The sequence below is a fragment of the Suillus discolor genome (genome assembly GCF_016758755.1).
Source record: "Suillus discolor strain FC423 chromosome Unknown F5147scaffold_89, whole genome shotgun sequence".
Classification (NCBI taxonomy): domain Eukaryota; kingdom Fungi; phylum Basidiomycota; class Agaricomycetes; order Boletales; family Suillaceae; genus Suillus; species Suillus discolor.
In genome coordinates, this window is record NW_024541336.1 from 127,656 (window position 1) to 145,636 (window position 17,981).

Sequence of the window (17,981 nt, forward strand, 5' to 3'; positions counted from 1 at the left end):
ATGAGTGGTCGAAGTTGGAGCTCATGCGAGATGTACTCCAGGTGAGCCTCTCTTTTTTCTGGTTCGTTTATACTAACTAATTTCTACATTATAGGAGCCTGCTAATGCTCAGCAGAGCTTCTCGGCGACTCATCAGCCCACTGTATGGCGTACTATTCCGATTCTCGAGTTCCTTCAAGAGACTTGGGAAAATATGGCCCAGGCTTCGAAGTTCAATGGTATTGCCAACACCATTCACTTGGGTCTCGAAAACATCCGCAAGTGGTATCGTAAAACTGATGACACGGACGTGTACTTTGTCTGTCTCGGTGAGTTTTTTCTTTTAAACTCATCAGCCGCATCTACTGATTCAAACTATATAGCTTTGGATCCTAACTACAAACTAGCATACGCGAAAGACAAATGGGATACACAGTACTTCGAGGATGGGATGGCCTGCCTCGAAAACCTAGTAAGTGTTTATCTACCCTTATGCGAACTTGTTTGACTGACAACATTTTTTTAGTTCGATAAATATTCAAAGTCAATGCCAGCGGTTGCTTCTGATGTGACAAAGAATGCACCACATGCATTGGTGCGTGAAGGTTCATACGGGCATAGTTGGATGCGCGACGCCATCAAATCACGCCTCGCTACCGACGCCGCACACCAACACCCACGACAAGAACTCACCAATTACCTTTGTGCTCCTCTGGAGGATGTCGAGAACCCAGTTGCATGGTGGGGGGTGTGTTATATTTATTTACTTGTTTGTTTGCATGAGAGGCTAACAAAATTAAATATAGCGTCACTCTTTGCAATATCCGATAATGGCCAAGATTGCGAAAGACTACCTTGCAATTCAGGGCTCAGCAGTTGCATCGGAGCGCGCGTTCTCGAGCGGAGGCATTACTGGTACAGCACGTTGCAACTCATTGCTCCCAGAGGTCTTCGAGGCACTGCAGTTACTTAAGAGTGCTTATCATGAGGGTCATATTTCAGCTCATGCTCATGCAGAACTTGCAGCAGTAGATCTTTAGTATAATTACTTGTCATGTGTTTTTTTTTGCAATATTCATTTGGTTCATGGTTCGAACCGGTTCTGAACTCGAACTGGACCCCCCGAACCCGTTCACTGAAGTTCAGTTCGAGGTTTGGGCTGTCCCTATGAACCGAAGTTTTGTAAAGTTCGAGGTTCAGAAAAATCACTCTCCGAACCGGACTGAACCGAACTTCGGCAGCACTATACATGGCACATAACCCAACAATCATGATGACTTGCCTGATATTTCAGTTAACATCAGCAAACTACTGGGGGTCTGTACAGCATTGTACAGGCTTGTACAGACTCACAGAACCTACAGCTAAGTCCCCCTTGTGCAGGCTTGTACAAGGCACCTTGTAAAGCTTGTGGACTTGTGGATTTCAAAGCACAAATACCAAAAGATATGCCACCATGTTATGTCACATGGTCACATCATGTAATTTGTTTTACACAGGATATTTTGCAATTGGTAAGGATTGAACCAAAGGTCTCTAGCAATTATAACTGCATCATCATTACCACTAGGCCACAAGACCATCTATATATCACAACAATAACACCAATATATCCCAATGTCACATGTCAAAAATGCGAAAATTTCACCAAGTCAATCTAGTCAAATTATTATTACCACAACACTACCATTCTATTCACTACTACATAAATAACACTACACTAACATCACATTATTGCAATACAATGATGAACTAATTTATTTAACACATCCTATTTCACTCAGAGTCAAATAGATCTTGTACAGTAAAGATTAATATATATCTTAGCATATGCATCAAAATCAGGGCTTTAGGGATAGTAGAGACCATAATAAGGTTAGAAAACTAGTAATTTTATCAAATCTCAGCACAGGTTGTACAAGTTGTACAAGCTTAGGCATAACATAGTTAGCAAGAGATATGAATACTTGTTAAAATTCAAGTATTTGTTACAACTGGGATGAGTCAAGCTGTCTAAGTCCAAATGGACGATCTGCTAATAGCAAGACAGACGGAGGTCTTCTCTCTAATGAGAGATCAAGGGTTTCTGGCTAAGGCGAGTGTAGGCGACTCCCTTAGAATAATGGTTCTTAGATAGCAAGGTTGGAGACCTTGCTAAAGGACGAGTTTCCAGGTAAAACCCAGTAGATTCAAGTGAAGTATATAACCGGTAAAGTACATGTCTATATAGCCAATGTTCAAGCGGAGCTTGTAAATGATGTATCAAGATAAGAGGCAGACAGCCCGCTTGGTGATGGATAAGAGATAAGAGATAGCAAACATAGTGCGGACAGCCCGCTTGATGGAAGAGATAAGGGCTATGCATAGTGATGGTTGCTAGCGCGGAATGTGGCCTTGGCAACCATGTGCATAAGGGTCTGAAAGGTAATTGGCCTTTCAGTGACAGAGGAAACAAGAGACCATTGTCCAGTAGTGAAAGAAAAGGTAGGGGTGTAAGTATACCGTAACAGTATTTATGTTGTTTTGTATTATATCTAGACATTAGTAGCATCAGTGGTGTCATATTTTATTATATGTTTGTGAAGTTTGTAAGCCTGTGGCACCTTGTGGAACCTTGTGTGACCTGTGGCGCCTGTCATGAAATCAATAGTTTGCTGATGAAGTCAATATCACAAAAATGTGTAGCTCACCACCCAGCATTATATTTGCGCATCATTAATGTATTCTATTGCCTTGGATATAATATGGCCTGATAAATCAAGTAATATAAGTTATTAGTCTCGGAGGAGCACACATTTCAAAGAAACTCACAACTGTGGAACTTTGGAACTTTGGAAGTCATTATCTTTAATCAGTTTTTTGAGAATTTCACTCACCCCTACATAGTGATGTGTTGATTGAATGAGAATAACCTATAGGTTTCACAAAGAATACTCACCATATTGGTCACCAGGATTGTCGGAACATAAACTGTGTGCCCTCAATCAGAACTAGGGATCCGCACGGGTGAACCCCCGGGTGTTGGCAGGTCAACCTGCACCCGCACCCCGAGGTAAACCCACACCCGCAGCAAGGGTATGGGTTGCACAGTGGGTAGCGAAGTAAGGACCCGGGATACAACCCATCAAGGGTGTACCCACGGGTCATAGATACTATATGGTAAATTTACGACACAGTGTACAATAGCTACTCAATGATAATATCAAAACAATGAAAAAGGCACCTACATTATCGATTGTCAGCCGCCAGTGCTTAGCACATATGTCCAGCACATGTCAGCGAATGCTGATGTGACTTGAACATATGTGGAAGGCACAAGAAGGAGGAGGGGCGTGTGCTGGGCATTCACGCATGGCGTCTGTCGTGTTGGGAATGGCGTAGTGGTCATTGGTGATGGTGTCGCTGGGGTATGCGCTAGTGCCGGCGCGAATGACAAAGATGGTGGTGTGAATGATGGCGAAGGTGACATGGATGGTGGTGTTGGCGTGAAAGCTGGTGGTGGTGTGAATGCTGGTGGTGGTGCAAGTGCTGGTGGTGGTGCAAGTGCTGGGCGCACAAAGATAGGTGCCGGCGACGTGACACGTATGACGTCATTGTTGTTGCTGGGGGTAGAGTCTTCAATGTGAGTACTCACTTCCAGCGTGCCCAAAGTCTCGTCTCCTCGAGTTCCTCTTTCCTCCTTCATCTCTATACCATCCCTTCTCCCTTCTTCGATTCTCTTGTCCTTTCATCTTTGTGTGTCGTCTGTGTGCGTTTGCATCGTGTCAACACTTGTTGATGCATTTCGGGCGTGCGCACTGTGAACGTGGAGTTGGTGGACTTGGGAAGGCGCGTTAGGTGCTGGTGTTGGTGGTGGTGCCAGTTGTAGTGTGCACGCAGGAATGCTGGGTGCGAAGATGTTGATAGTGGCGTGGTGAGCAAAGATGTTGATGACGGTTGCAGTTGAGGAGTGTGTGAGGACGAGAGGTAGGAACGAAGAAAAGGACAAGGTAGTTAGCATTATAAAAATACACAATACACACACCTTAGAGAAAATTGTAAAAACGCACCTTTTGATTAAGAGACGGCCCAAGAATGGTCAATGGGAACTTCTGACTTGGTGAATGTTGACGTTCTTCATGCCAAAAAAATTACCATTTATGGAAGGCACGGGTATAGCTGGGGTATGGGTAAGAGCGCGGGTCTTAGAATCCCGACCCGTACCCGTACCCCAGTAGTACCCGTACCCGTGACCCGCGCAGGTTACCCGTACCTGTGCAGATCCCTAATCAGAACACACATGGAGACTTTGGAATATGATGAGACAGACACAGAACACAGATGCTGATTGTGAATAATGGTGGCCACTATTTAGGAAAAGGCTGATTGCATGTCCTCCGAAACATATATGGCATAGTATATCATTCTGATGTAGCGCACCTGGAATATTTTGAAGTTAATACCATGACTTGCCAACCATATTTTTGTCACGAGTTACATACACCAAGGTACATAGTAATGGTCATCAGGGACCAGTGTTGACTCTGCTGCAAAATAGTTGAATTTTCATGTTGCTCTTTCAAAGTTTCAATACAAGTCTACTCACCCAGATCAACTCGGCCTGTGAATCATCACTAGTGGGATGGCTACTCTAATAATGGCATCAACCTGACCTCTTGTCCGAACGTGAGTGCTGACAATACCTGAGGCCGTCAGTGGTTTTTTGATACTCATGTGGCACTAGTACAGTACAGAACAACAAAGTGGTATCATGCAGAAATAAGTAAGCAATAGCAGAGCGAGGGAATAAAAACAACTAGAAATACAGAAAATGGAATAATATGTCTCTAACTACACACCAATGTGAACAAATACAATCTGCTGTTCCAGTGGAATATCACTGTGCCGCAATTTCTTCACAGCCTTGTGCAACACCATTGCAGCATGCATGCAGTCCAATCTCCCTGAATCATCGACCAGGTTGTCGTAAAAACTAGACACAACCTCCTGTGAAACCTCACCATCAACAGACCACATGGAACCGATCACACTGTGAAATACAGAGAATTGCATTGCTGCAGTGAGATGTATCGATTCATCGGGACTCTTCTTATCGCCCATGGGGACCAGCAACACGAGCACCTGTGCTCCTACTCCCACAAACAGAACCAGAGCATCTCATCGTAACACAGTCTCATTACTGGTAATGAAAGATGAAATAATGCAGCAAGAATACAATGTCAAGGATAAAGAAAGCAGTATCACATTTCTAGAGAAGTCTCCCTTCTGTCATATGGGCGAACCAATGTCAAATGAAAGCTTACTACTAACAATTTTACACATCACCCAATATACAGGTATTCCCCACATAGTCGTAGAAGGACTCAGAGCTGTTGCAATACTTTTAGAAGACAACCTCGCCAATGAACAAACACAAATGCCAACATCAACTGCCCAGCAACTCGCTGAATCTCTCATGACCTCACTCTCAGCCCAAATTGTGGCCAACCTCTCATCATCACTATCAGCACATGTCATTGCAGCCATCTCTCCCCAGATGGCTACCATACTCACCACATCAGAGAACCTCAAATTGAACATGGAAGACTTAGCGAGACTCAAGTCAGACATGGCAGCAAGCACTGAGTGTTACAAGTAACATCGGTCACGTGGCCCCCCTATCATTTTCCCTTCATCCTTGCCCTCACCATCTACCGGCTTGTCCTCCTTTACCGACTTTCCGTTGACCGGATCCTCGGGACCGTTCCCGTCCCTCGCATCGCCCGCCTCTATGCACGTGCACGCACGTTCCTCTCCTGATTCGACCACCAATGTGGTCCCGCACCTATGACTCAGTCTGACTCGTGCCACCAATGTGGCTTTCCTCATTCTGTTCCTTCTGACTGCGGATTCCCGCACGTTGTATTCTTACCGTTGGCTCGTTCCAACGTTTCTCGGTCTCATTCCACATTCGACCACCCATCACTAATCCGGCTATGTTGCCAACGCACCTATACCATTCTCGTTTCCCCTTTACCCTTACCTACTGTGCGGTAGCCTTGCCCTTAACCCTCTCCACTTAGTATAAGTAGTTGGTCACCCTGTACTAGATTCTCTAACTTGAATCTACTCAATCTTCCCTGGAACATACTTCCCTCTGAACGCCCCTTTGGCTTCAGTCTCTAGTATCTTTTCTTAGTTGCTCATCGCGACTAAGTCTACCTCGATCGACCTCATTGTTCGGACAAGACTGTCCTTACCTTGAGCTACTTCTAAGACATCTGTCTCAGAAGTCACGTGACACGCGCGTACTGTGATCACTGCCGACTCGTCGTCGCCAGTATCACTTGCTATACCGGATCCTTCCGGTTACGTCACGAACGTTAGCGGACGACGCCCCTCTTAGGGCTCCGCCTAACAGATCTATTTGAGTGCGTAACACCGAGAACATCAATATTACAATGTCTGCATTGGCAGCTGCTACACGTGCAGAGCAGGCAGCTGATGCCATATTAAGTAGTATCACTGCTATTAAAAACACCTTATTGACAGCTTGTTCATTCCCATGGTAGTGTGGCAACCTGACAGGAATGCAAACTGCAACTCCTGCCAGTTGGATTGGATAATGTCCTTAATCGTCAACGGCCCATCACACATTGTGAAGGAAGATTCAAATGGTCATTGTTGATCAGGCATTCCATAGCAAGCCAGGTGAAGCCACTGGTGATTGTTCAGTGCGTCAAATGCACCCTTGACCATTGCGTCGCTGTCCTAAGCTACGTGAAGGACAACATGATGGGCCTGAGACACTTGGTGACAATGGCTAGCTCGGGAGTTCTACATTCAAGTGGACTCCCTCTATCTGGTTTTCCTTGACCATTGGCCACAAAATGTCATGGGGATGCATCTCAAGAAACCTGCTGTCTTGCACAAACAAGAGTCACAAAAGTTGGGTGTACGAGGATATGTAGATGTAAGACAGACTGTCTCTCTTCTTCTTGTAAGCTCCTGCTGCATATAGAGGAAGCAGCATGAAGTGGGACACCACCAGATACACAAACCAGGGCAGATATTTGATACTCTAGGGGCTCGTACTATGGGGCCGACGATGTCATACCAAAGTTTACGAAGGATGCTGACAAGCTTGAGTTGAGTATCAAAAAAACCAAATTCTTTTGAAAGAGTAAAGGGATCACCTACTCATTGGATGCTCTCCTCAGCATGGATTGAGATTGTTCAAATCCAGAAAGCCTAACTTCAACAGTAATCAAATTCCCAGACTGAGAAATGTCTCACATAACAGACCAAGAGTTTGCTAATGTGAATGATATCGAGTATAGCTTAGACCAAGCATCCACACCTTCCACTCCAGGTACCATAACACCTCTAATCCCCAGAACTCAGTCTGCCTCTGAGGCAGAAACATCTTCCGTGCTGAAGAAGTTTAGTGAGCAGGTTGACACTGTGGGCAAATCTAATTCCCGATGAGTCACAACAAGTCTAGGTTCTGTTTGCAAGAAATATCTTTTTCTCTACAAAAAATCCTGTGGGAAACATCATGTCAGCTTGCGTTCATGTTATCTATCTCTATCACCTTCATGCTGTGTATGCAGTGTGGTCATATCTTTCTGTCGTCTAAAACCTTCACCATCCGTCGAACTTCATTGCCGCCATTTCCTACTATTTCCTTGAACTATGTGCTACTCTCATCACGAAGTCTATGTCCAAAGTAAGTATTGAGTGAATTCACATCAGTGAACCTATCAGTTGAATATGATCATCATTTTCTCCTGCTTTTTTTTGAAAACATTTATGGCACAGAGGTGGCAGCAGTGCTTCATCATCTGGCTCCTCCTACATATGTCTATCATTGCGATAGTGTGCTGCCTTGAACACTGATCTTCTTGTTTGCTGTCTACACAATATCCTTCTTACCTCCATATGTGACTATATCTACAGATCACCTTTACCCCATCTACCTGTGGTGTATAGTTGCTCTCATTCCAAAACCTCCAACAGCTTGGTCTGCTACATCTGTGCTCATGTGTTATACCTGCAACTCATAGGCTCTCCTGTCTTATGTGACATCTGGCTTGCATGCAGTCCATTCACCAATATATTGGCAGTGTGTGCATTGTAATTAATCACCTGTATATTGGAGTTTGAATATGGGTCTGCTGTTGTTCAAGCTTGACTTCTTATCTGTTGATATTGTCTGAGTGTATCTGTCGCGAACAAAAAAGAGTTGTGCATGTCAGCTGCGGCTGTGCAGACCATTGAATGGCAGAACCAATGGTCAGTCCTCATTCCTAAACATACTATGATTGAGTGCTAGGATGCATATTTGAGAGCTTCATGGTGGACTGTCGCCTCTTTTTGTGCCATATGTGCTCAGTACTAGACAGATTGTCGACTGTTTGTTATTGGCCATTCTCATATGTTGAACTCCATCTTGATTCTCTTCATGTGACTGATAATTTCATTGTTTAGAAATGTATTGTGCAAACTTTGTCAGGATATTCAGTGTAGCTATACAAAAGACAGAGGGATCCAGGCTATAAATGTATGCAGGTATTATACCACCATGTCAAATTATACCAGGGAAGCATGTTGCTCTGAGTGGTGGCTAGCTTGGATTGCATATATGTAGTGATGAGGAAATGAGACCACATATGATCAACAAATAGGATTGGTCGAGAGTAGTCGGGAATTGGTGCATATGCAGTATTACGATTTGATAACACAATTTCCAATTCGAATAAATATTTTCTCAAAGCTCTCTTTCTGTCGCCAAGTACAAAATGGTGGACACTTTACATACAATAGGTCATTTGCGACTCATTTGTGGTTTATCACTCTTTGTGCATAGGCTTGCTCTGATGATTAAACATCGCATAACCCCTCAGCTCTTTACTTGTAGTGACTGAATAGCAATTCAGAAATCTACATCAGAAATCAATGAATATCTTTAAATCCAAGCAATGGATGGAAATGCCAATTACAGGGTGAAGCTCTTCACCAGCACTGGATTTTGGTGTTTGCATGTTAAGTGGAAGTGCATTCAACGTCCTTGTGCAATTCAGACACCCAACTATCATGTCCATCATAAATTGTGTCTTGCCTCATGAGGTGTCAGGCCAGATCAGTGTTGTGCAACTTCATTCTTACCCACAAACTATTACCAGGCAACAAAGGAAAATACAAGATTGAAGTCAAAATCAGGTGTAAATATTGTTGAGATATAAAGTCTCGAACTCTGAAATATCAAAGTCTTTGGCAACAAGTTCTGCATGGTCATGACTAGATGTGAAGTCATCATATTGTCTCAAGATTGCTTTAATCAACAAGGTGGGGGGACATAAGAAATTGATCATATGCCAAAATGCACAAATACTATTTACTGGGCCATGGGTATGTCCTTGTCACTAGCCAATGACTGGACTGCTCTATGCAGCACTCGGGCAACTCGTTTGGAATTCATCATACCATCCCCACACAAGTTTGTGTAGAATGCTTTGACTAAGCACTGTACAGTACTGTCATCAACTTTCTATAATGTCCCAACAATTCTCTTAACTCCAGCAAATTGCAGGCCAGCCACCAGGTGTATTACTTTGTCAGGCATTCTAGGGACACCTACTGTGGTTTTGCAGGCAGAAAGAAATGCAAACTGATGCTAAGACAGATTCATTTGAGCGACATCAAGGAGTGAAAGTGGCTGGTCACACATAAGAAAGGCTGACTTAAAGGGTTCATCAATTCTCTGCATCCTGTGACATGCGAGATGGAACCAAGTATTATCTTGCAATGCACCAAGAGCTGTCGATTTCATGGCATTAATACTGATGATCTTGGAGAATGAAACAGTCAGGGGAGCAGGCATAAGTCTCTGCACTAAGTCCAGCTCAGGCTCTACACACTGGAAGCATGAAAGACTTTTTCAGTAAGAAAAATGTTGAAAAATTTGTAAAAAAGGTTTAAATATATTGAAATTAGTGATGTATTTAAACCTTTTTCAACATTTTTCTTGCTGAAAAAGTCTTTCATGCTTCCAGTGACAGGATCCAAAGTGAACAAGGCACCAGCTGAGTGATTCTGACCAATGGTGACAAAGAGTATCAACAGGGACCTATCATGACTTGCATGAGCCTTGATCAGTGCAGTGAGTGATGGCATGTATGAAGAAATGTAGTGCTATGAAAGGGACTCTCCATCTTTCCTGTATTTGCCAGCAGCATGATGTAATGGCAAGAAATTGAAGACAGATGTCAGGCATCACTATATTTGAGAACCTTGTCATGTGAGTCCACCCAGATTGTCAACCACTGGATGGACGACAACATCCCATAGCTCTCTCAAAGCTTCCATCAGCACTCACTGGTTCCTTTTGGGGCCAGTGTCTTTAGGGACTGCTTTTAGAAATGCTAATGCCAATTTGATGAGTTTCTGGATATTGATAAGAAGTTGAATGCTAGTGGGAGGTTGCTTGTACAAGATGATGATGGCATCACAAGACAATGTGCTTGCAATGAGCACAATAATGAGTCCATTGCGAGCTGCATCTTAGAGATTGGAGAATAAGAGGAGAAGTAGAAAGTGAGAGAAGCCCTCAATCTTCTAGATCTCTTCTACAGTTCCATTCCAATTCTTCACTAGATTTCTGTACTGGGTCTCTTCTGCTTCAGCATTAACTCTTCAGGTGCCTTCTGAATGATTCACAAGAGGTTTATCAAGGAGAGAGCTGAGTTCTCTGAATCTCTTCATCAAAGTTAGTATATGGTTGCTGCAAGTCTAGAGGCCATCAAGAGGCATGTGGAGTTGTACCATTTGGGTCAGAATGATAGCCCTGCCTTGCACCAGCAGCTCCACAGCACAACCTACATCACTAGTATGAAGAGTACATGAAGCAGCATTCATAGCAAGTGTGGGTGGGAATTCCATCATGATATTATAACAAGACAATATGGAGGCTGTCACAGATATGTAAGCGTCTAGGAGTTGCACAGAGGTTGCTGTAGGGACTGATTCCTGGTTAGGCTTGTAGAGACTGTTTTACTTAGTATTATGTTTGCATCTTAGCTTATATAAGAAAGTTACCTTTTCACCAGTTACCAGTATGAGTCTGAGTCTTTAGCAGTTTTCATGACATTTCCTCTCCTCTGAGCCTTGAACCTAGTCTAGAAACCCTTTAGAGTCGAATAGCAGCTAGGTTCTATAAGACCCAACATATTGTTCTGAATCACCATCAGAATTATTGTACTTACATCGCATAAGCCTCCAGCTGAGTGCCATGTGAATGTTGACTAACATTGTACACCTAACATATACTTGCCTGCTATAGCACTCAGCCCCTAGCTAAGCTCATATTGGCCTATTTTGTTACACCTTTATTTACAGTCATGTTCCTTATAATAGGTTTGCACTTTTACTGCTTACCTAATCATGTTTTCCTTCACCTAGTATCCTGACACCTGCACTTCAAACCCTACACAGTTTCTACTGAATACTCACTGTTTTGTTATCCCAGTATGCCTGATGCCTCTGATAGGTAGTCACAGGCTGTAGTTTTGTCAAAAACTCCTGATATTAGATTTCCCACTTTCTACCTGCTGTTGTCTGCATTACTTTCACTTCCTCCTGAGCTCTGGCATCATCAGAAGCCCTTAGGCCAAACATATTGCTCCTCTGTACTTGCCCAGCCCATATCTTTCTTTTACACCACAGGTGGGATAGCAAGCCTCCAGAGACAATATTTGCTGCTGTCTTGATATGATGGATGGAAGCATTTAGACTGTCTGTATTTCTGCCCACACCAGTGCCATCAAGCTCTGAATGATGGAATAATAGATAAACCCTAACTAGTGACTCATGGACCATTAATTGACAAGGATCGTGTTGTATCAACAGAGTCAATGCACAACATAGTTTCTCTCGTGACTCATCGAGGTCTTCTCTATTGCCTTGGTGGTCAAAGTGGGAGGAGAGTCAAAGAGCAAGATTATTTAATGATATGGACCAATCTGTGTGACTGACCTAGAGCAAAGCCAGCACTTCCCTGTGAAGTGTGATAGCCTCATCTAAGTCTTCCTCATTCTTCCAGTGGTCAAAGCGGGAGGAGAGTTGAGCAGCAAGGTTGATTAATGACACAGACTAATCTGTATGACCAATCAGGAGCAAAGCTAGCACTTCCCTGACAAGTCTAATAACCTCATCTAAGTCTTTCTCATTGCCTCGGTGGTCAAAGTGGGAGGAGAGTTGAACAGCGAGGTTGTTTAATGATGCAGACTGATGTAAGTAAGCAACAATGGCTGAGCACAATACACAGTAAGCACTCAGCCAAATATATTAGTTGTGATCTTGCACAGCCTAGTCTGCTATACTTGTGAGACAAGTGCATTTGACCTGAGGGGTTAGCTGTTCGAATAGGTCTGTAGTTAGTGAAACAATATGCGGTCAAAAGTCTGAGCACAGGAAACAATATCCAAAGGTATACAAGTCCAATGCCAAAGCATTGGGTCTGATGTTTTCGGGTTTAGTGAGTTAGCAGGTTTGGGTTTGGGTTCAGGTTCAGCAGACTATGGGGAATAGTGATAGCAAATGTTGGGAAAGCGAGTGGTATGTGGATTAACAATCATGATGGGTATTTCAGATAGAAAGAATGGTAATATTTGCAATATCAACTAAGAACTACAAAATATCGGATTTGACCCCTAAGTATTGGGAAACATCTCCCTACTACTTGGATGATGAATGATACTCAAAGTCAGTCCAATATATATGCAAGTATGTAGAAATCTGGAAACCTATAGGCGAAAGTAGCAGCAGAATATCCAAAGTACATGTAAACAAACACGAAGTGCTGCAGACGATGGGAAAACATGTAATAGCACTGGCTACGATATGAGTAATGTGCAAAATAATCAACTACACACCTAGTGGGGCTAGTAAGACAGGATGTTACAGTCAACTTTAACATCTGCATGAGTCTCCGCTCTGCTAGACTCACCGACGTGGCGGTACACTACCAGGACCTAGAATGACAGTGGTCTGGACCGCTATGACATCCCCCTGGCCTAGAAGGCCTGTCCCTGACGATCATGAAGGCTGTCTGCCTCATATACACCTAGACCGGCACATGTTGCCTCATGGCGCCTCATGTAGACCCGGAGCGCCTCTAGGCACCTCACACTTGATCAGAGGTTGATCCTCATGTATCTTATCTTACCTCATGGACTACCTCATATACTGGTTATCTCTGACTCACCATGACTCGTATAGATCCTCAGATACAAGCTGAGCCTAAACTCTTATGTATAGACATATATAAGTAGATAGATCACTGTAGTATTACTTCACTTGGATCTACTAGGTTTCACCCAGAACTAGCTTGTCTAATCCACTAGCTTTCCCTTGACTTCCCCATCTGATTGCACTTCTAAGTCGCTCCCCGCACCTTAGCCGTATTCTCACTAGCCCTTCATCTCGACGAGGCCCTTGAACCTTACTGAGAGAGACAGAGAGACCTCTCGACATTTGTTGACCTGTAAACGAACCACTTAGCATGTGGCAGCACATTTGTGCTCGTGTTATTCAGACAACCCTAGTCGTAACACAGGATGGGACATGGATAGGACGAGTGTGCAGGATTTCAGGTCAGCCAATGCGGCCGAAATGTCAGGTCTGCTAGTCAAAGTGTCACATTGCATCGGATTGAGTGGGTTAGCATCAGGTTACATTGGGAAGTGATTCATGTGTGACGGGCATTGGACATATATTGGGAAATACCAGAATATGAGCTCAGCATGAGGCTGAGTGCTACAACACCTTGACATTGACTCATGTGTACTTTCCTGAGAGCTCCATCACACTGGTCTTAGCCAAGTAGACATTGAAACAGAATCAAAATCTGTTAGGAGGATAATGGTGTATAAACTGAGCCTGAAAGTGAGTTGTAAATATTGATCCTATGAGCCTACAAAAATATGAGTCTCTACAGCAGAATATATTTTTTTGCCAGCTGATAGCTGAGGCAGGAGGCTAACCTAGAGTTTATTCTATGAGCAAATTAGGTGAGGTGATGCATGCTTCTTACTTCCACCCACCTTATGTTTGAACATTTCTTATCTTCAGTACTCGACTCTGGTCTCAGTTTTTGCAATCTTATTCTAACAGAATGTTGATTTTTGGGAGCGCAAGCTACAATGTGAAAGTACACATGAGTCAATGTCAAGGTGTGTTCTCCCAGGAAAAAATACATATATTATTCATGAGGAAATGTCAAGGTCTGATTGCATAAAATAAAAATGATATCATTGGCAGGTTTCAAACCTGCACAGTCCAAGAGAAACAGATTTTGACTCTAATGATCACTTACAATTTTATCTTTAGCAGGTTTTGAACCCACACAAACAGATTTTAATTCTGTTGTATTAACTGCTTGGCTATAAGACCAGTTACATACACTCCAATAAACCCATTCAGAAGTGAATTCTCAAGGTACGTTTATCTGCATTTTGTCAGTTCTAACATTAATTTCTAACATCCTCCTTGAGTCCAATCATATGTGATCCTTCCATTGTCGGTTATCATTCATGACTCAGTTGTTAATTCAAAAGACATCACAAACATCATTGGCCCACTGAGGTGGTTTGTCATCAGCACTTTTTCAGTGCAATTGCTAGATAAACAGGCCTAAGAATTAATTATGGTGATCATACTATTGAAAGAACTGCCTTGAGGATTCACTTGTGAATGGATTCATTGGAAGTGCGTCTCACTGGTCTTAGCCAAGCAGTTGATATGACAGAATCTAAATCTGTCTGTGTGGGTTCAAAACCTGCTAAAGATGACATTGTCAAGTGATCATCAGAGTCAAAATCTGTTTCTCTTGGAATGTGTGGGCTTGAAACCTGCCAATGCATTTTTTGTATTAGAACATGTCTTGAATATCTGCTCATAGACAGCATCCCAAACATTGATTTTCATTGTTCTTAGTCGAGTTGTTACCAGAGTCAAAATCTGTTTCTCTTGAACTGCATAGGTTTGAAACCTATCAACAATAATATTTTTATTTTTATTCTATGAAATCATACCTTCACATTTTCCACATGAATCTTAAAATGAATCAGAAGGCCTCAATTTTCTGGTGGCATTATGACTTTCTTGCAAGAAAAACCAAAAAAAATTCAAAGCTGGTGTATGGAACTATGTTCTACTGCTAGCCTTGTAGCAGCTTGCTTTATGATCTACATCAACTGTTAAACATTGTCCAAGTCACTCTCTATCATATCCAACTTAATATGCATTTTTAAAATGAGTTTTTGAGAAAACTATCCAAAAGGAAATATCAAGATGTGATTTCATATAAAGAAAATGTTATAATTGACAGGTTTTAAACCTGCACAGTCCAAGAGAAACAGATTTTGACTCTGGTGACAACTTAACTAAGACTGATGAAGATCAGTGTCTGAGAGACTGTCTATGATTAAATATTTAAGACATATTCTAATAGAAAAAATGCAGCATTCAATGGGTTTCAAACTGTCAAGGTGCATTTTCATAAAATAAAAATGTTATTGTTGGCAGGTTTCAAACCTGTGCAGTCCAAGAGAAACAGATTTTGACTCTAATGATCACTTGCCATTTTATCTTCAGCAGGTTTTGAACCCACACAGACAGATTTAGATTCTGTTTTATTGACTGCTTAGCTAAGACCAGTTGGATGCACTCCCAATGAAGTCATTCAGAAGTGAATCCTCAAGGTACATTTATCTGCATTTTGTCAGTTCTAATATTACATCATCAACCCACCATGATGGTCTGCCATCAGTACATTTTTGGAGCAATTGCTGAATAAATAGGTCTTGAAGTAGAGGTCCAAAAGAAGTCTGATGTTTTTTTTTGCAATAAGAGTAGAATCAAAAAAATCAATCGCAGTGACCATATTATTAAAAAAACTGACAGAATGCAGATAAATATGTCTTGAGGATTCACTTGTGAATGGCTCCATTAGAGGTGCATCTAACTGGTCTTAGCCAAGCAGTTGATACAACAGAATCTAAATCTGTCTGTGTGGGTTCAAAACCTGCTAAAGATGACATTGTCAAATGATCACCAGAGTCAAAATCTGTTTCTCTTGGACCATGCAGGTTTCAAACCTGCCAGTTGCGACATTTGTTTTCTATCAAAACACACCTTGAAATATGCTGATGGTCGGTTTGCTTGCAAGCTGATCAAAGTTGTGTTTGGCCAAGTAGTTGTCATAACAGAATCAAAATCTGTTTCTATTGGAACGCAACAGGTTTGAAACCTATTGAATGTTACATTTTTTCTATGAGAACATGTCTTGAACATTTTCTCATAGACAGTATCTCAGACATCAATCTTCATTGGTCTTAGTCAAGTTGTCACCAGAGTTAAAATCTGTGTCTCTTGGACTTTGCAGATTTGAAACCTGCCGATGATTATATTTTTATTCTATGCAATTACACTCTGATATTTTCTCATGGATATTTTCTTCCAAAACCCATCATAAATACTCTTTTCCATATTATTGCCACAATAGATTCAAAATATGTTTCAATCAAAGCCCACAGGTTTGCAATTAGTCAAATGATGCATTTGTTTTTCATGTTGCAACATGCTCAATTGAATATTTGCTCATGGACAGTTTCTCAGACTTTGATCTTCATTGTTGCTAGTTCAGGAGTTATCAAAGTCAAGATCTGATTTTCCTGGACCAAGCAGGTCAAAAACATGCATCACTCAGCATACATATAAAATGTAACTTTATCATTGGCAGGTTTCAAACCCACACATTCCAAGAAAAACAGATTTTGACTTTGGTGATCACTTGATAATATCATCTTTAGCAGGTTCTGAATCCACACAGACAGATTTAGATTCTGTTGTATCAACTATTTGGCTAAGACCAGTTGGATGCACTTTCAATAAATCACATTGTATTCTTACCATCAGTCCATTCCAGGAAAGGCCATCATACATGTGATATGGCCAAAAAATAGAACTGCCACCTGGGCACTGAACAGCATGATACCCTATGAAGCATTGTAGCACTCGAGCTTGTATTCACTGATTTCCCGATACACGTTCAATGCCTGTCACTATCTGATGTAACCCACACAACCCGATGCAAACCCGACACTTTGACTAGCGGACCCGATGTTTCAGCCGCATCGGACCCGATATTTTCCCATGCACTTGCCCTATCTGTGTCCCGTCCCGTCCTGCTAGCCCCACTAGGTGCGTAGTTGATTATTTCACACATTACTCACGTCGTAGCAAGTGCTATTACATGTTTTCCCATCATCTGCAGCGCCTCGTGTTAGTTTACATGTACTTCGGACCCGAAATTGTCGGCCGCTACTTTCGCCTATAGGGTTCCGGATTTCTACGTACTTATATATATATTGGACTGACTACGAGTATTTTCATTATCCAAGTAGTAGGGAGCCGTTCCCCGATACTTAGTGGTCAAACCCGATATTTTGTAGTTCTTAGTTGACATTGCGAATATTACCGCTCTTTCTATCTGAAATACCCGTCATTATCATATATCCGCATACCGCTCACTTTCCCGATGTTCACTATCGCCATTCCCGCTAACCCGCTAAACCCGCACCCGAAACCCGCTAACCCGAAACCCGAAAACATCGGACCCGACACTTTGGCATTGGACATCGTAGATATACCTTCAGACTTTGTTTCCCACGCTCGGACTTTTGACCGTTTTATCATTTCACTAACTACAGACCATTCCAAATAGCTAACCCCTCGGGTCGAATGCACTTGTCTTGCAAGTATAGCAGACTAGGCTGTGCACAACCACAACTTTTTATATTGCTGGCTACTTACTTTGTGTAGTGCCCAGCAATTGTTGTATCTCTACAGCATTGTGGAGAAGTAATATTGACTGGCCAGCAAGAAAGCTAGAGCACTAATAAATCCTACTGAGTGCGAGTCATGTGTGTCAAAACGAGAGGATTGCTATAAAGCACTTCCTT

At 42.3% G+C, this 17,981-nt stretch overlaps 2 protein-coding genes across 2 annotated transcripts; both read right to left on the reverse strand.

Moving 5' to 3' along the window:
* Window positions 1-2,678: 2,678 nt before the first annotated feature.
* Window positions 2,679-3,979, reverse strand: F5147DRAFT_657642 (uncharacterized protein; the record flags this gene model as incomplete). The annotated part of the gene is made up of 8 exons (XM_041434299.1): window positions 2,679-2,728; window positions 2,791-2,824; window positions 2,856-2,857; window positions 2,918-2,949; window positions 3,120-3,131; window positions 3,252-3,525; window positions 3,614-3,703; window positions 3,778-3,979. 8 exons carry the CDS (start codon window positions 3,977-3,979, stop codon window positions 2,679-2,681), a joined length of 696 nt encoding a protein of 231 aa, XP_041286952.1.
* Window positions 3,980-4,809: 830 nt separating this feature from the next.
* Window positions 4,810-5,079, reverse strand: F5147DRAFT_585766 (uncharacterized protein; the record flags this gene model as incomplete). The annotated part of the gene is made up of 1 exon (XM_041431889.1): window positions 4,810-5,079. One exon carries the CDS (start codon window positions 5,077-5,079, stop codon window positions 4,810-4,812), a length of 270 nt encoding a protein of 89 aa, XP_041286953.1.
* Between the last annotated feature and the right edge of the window lie 12,902 nt (window positions 5,080-17,981).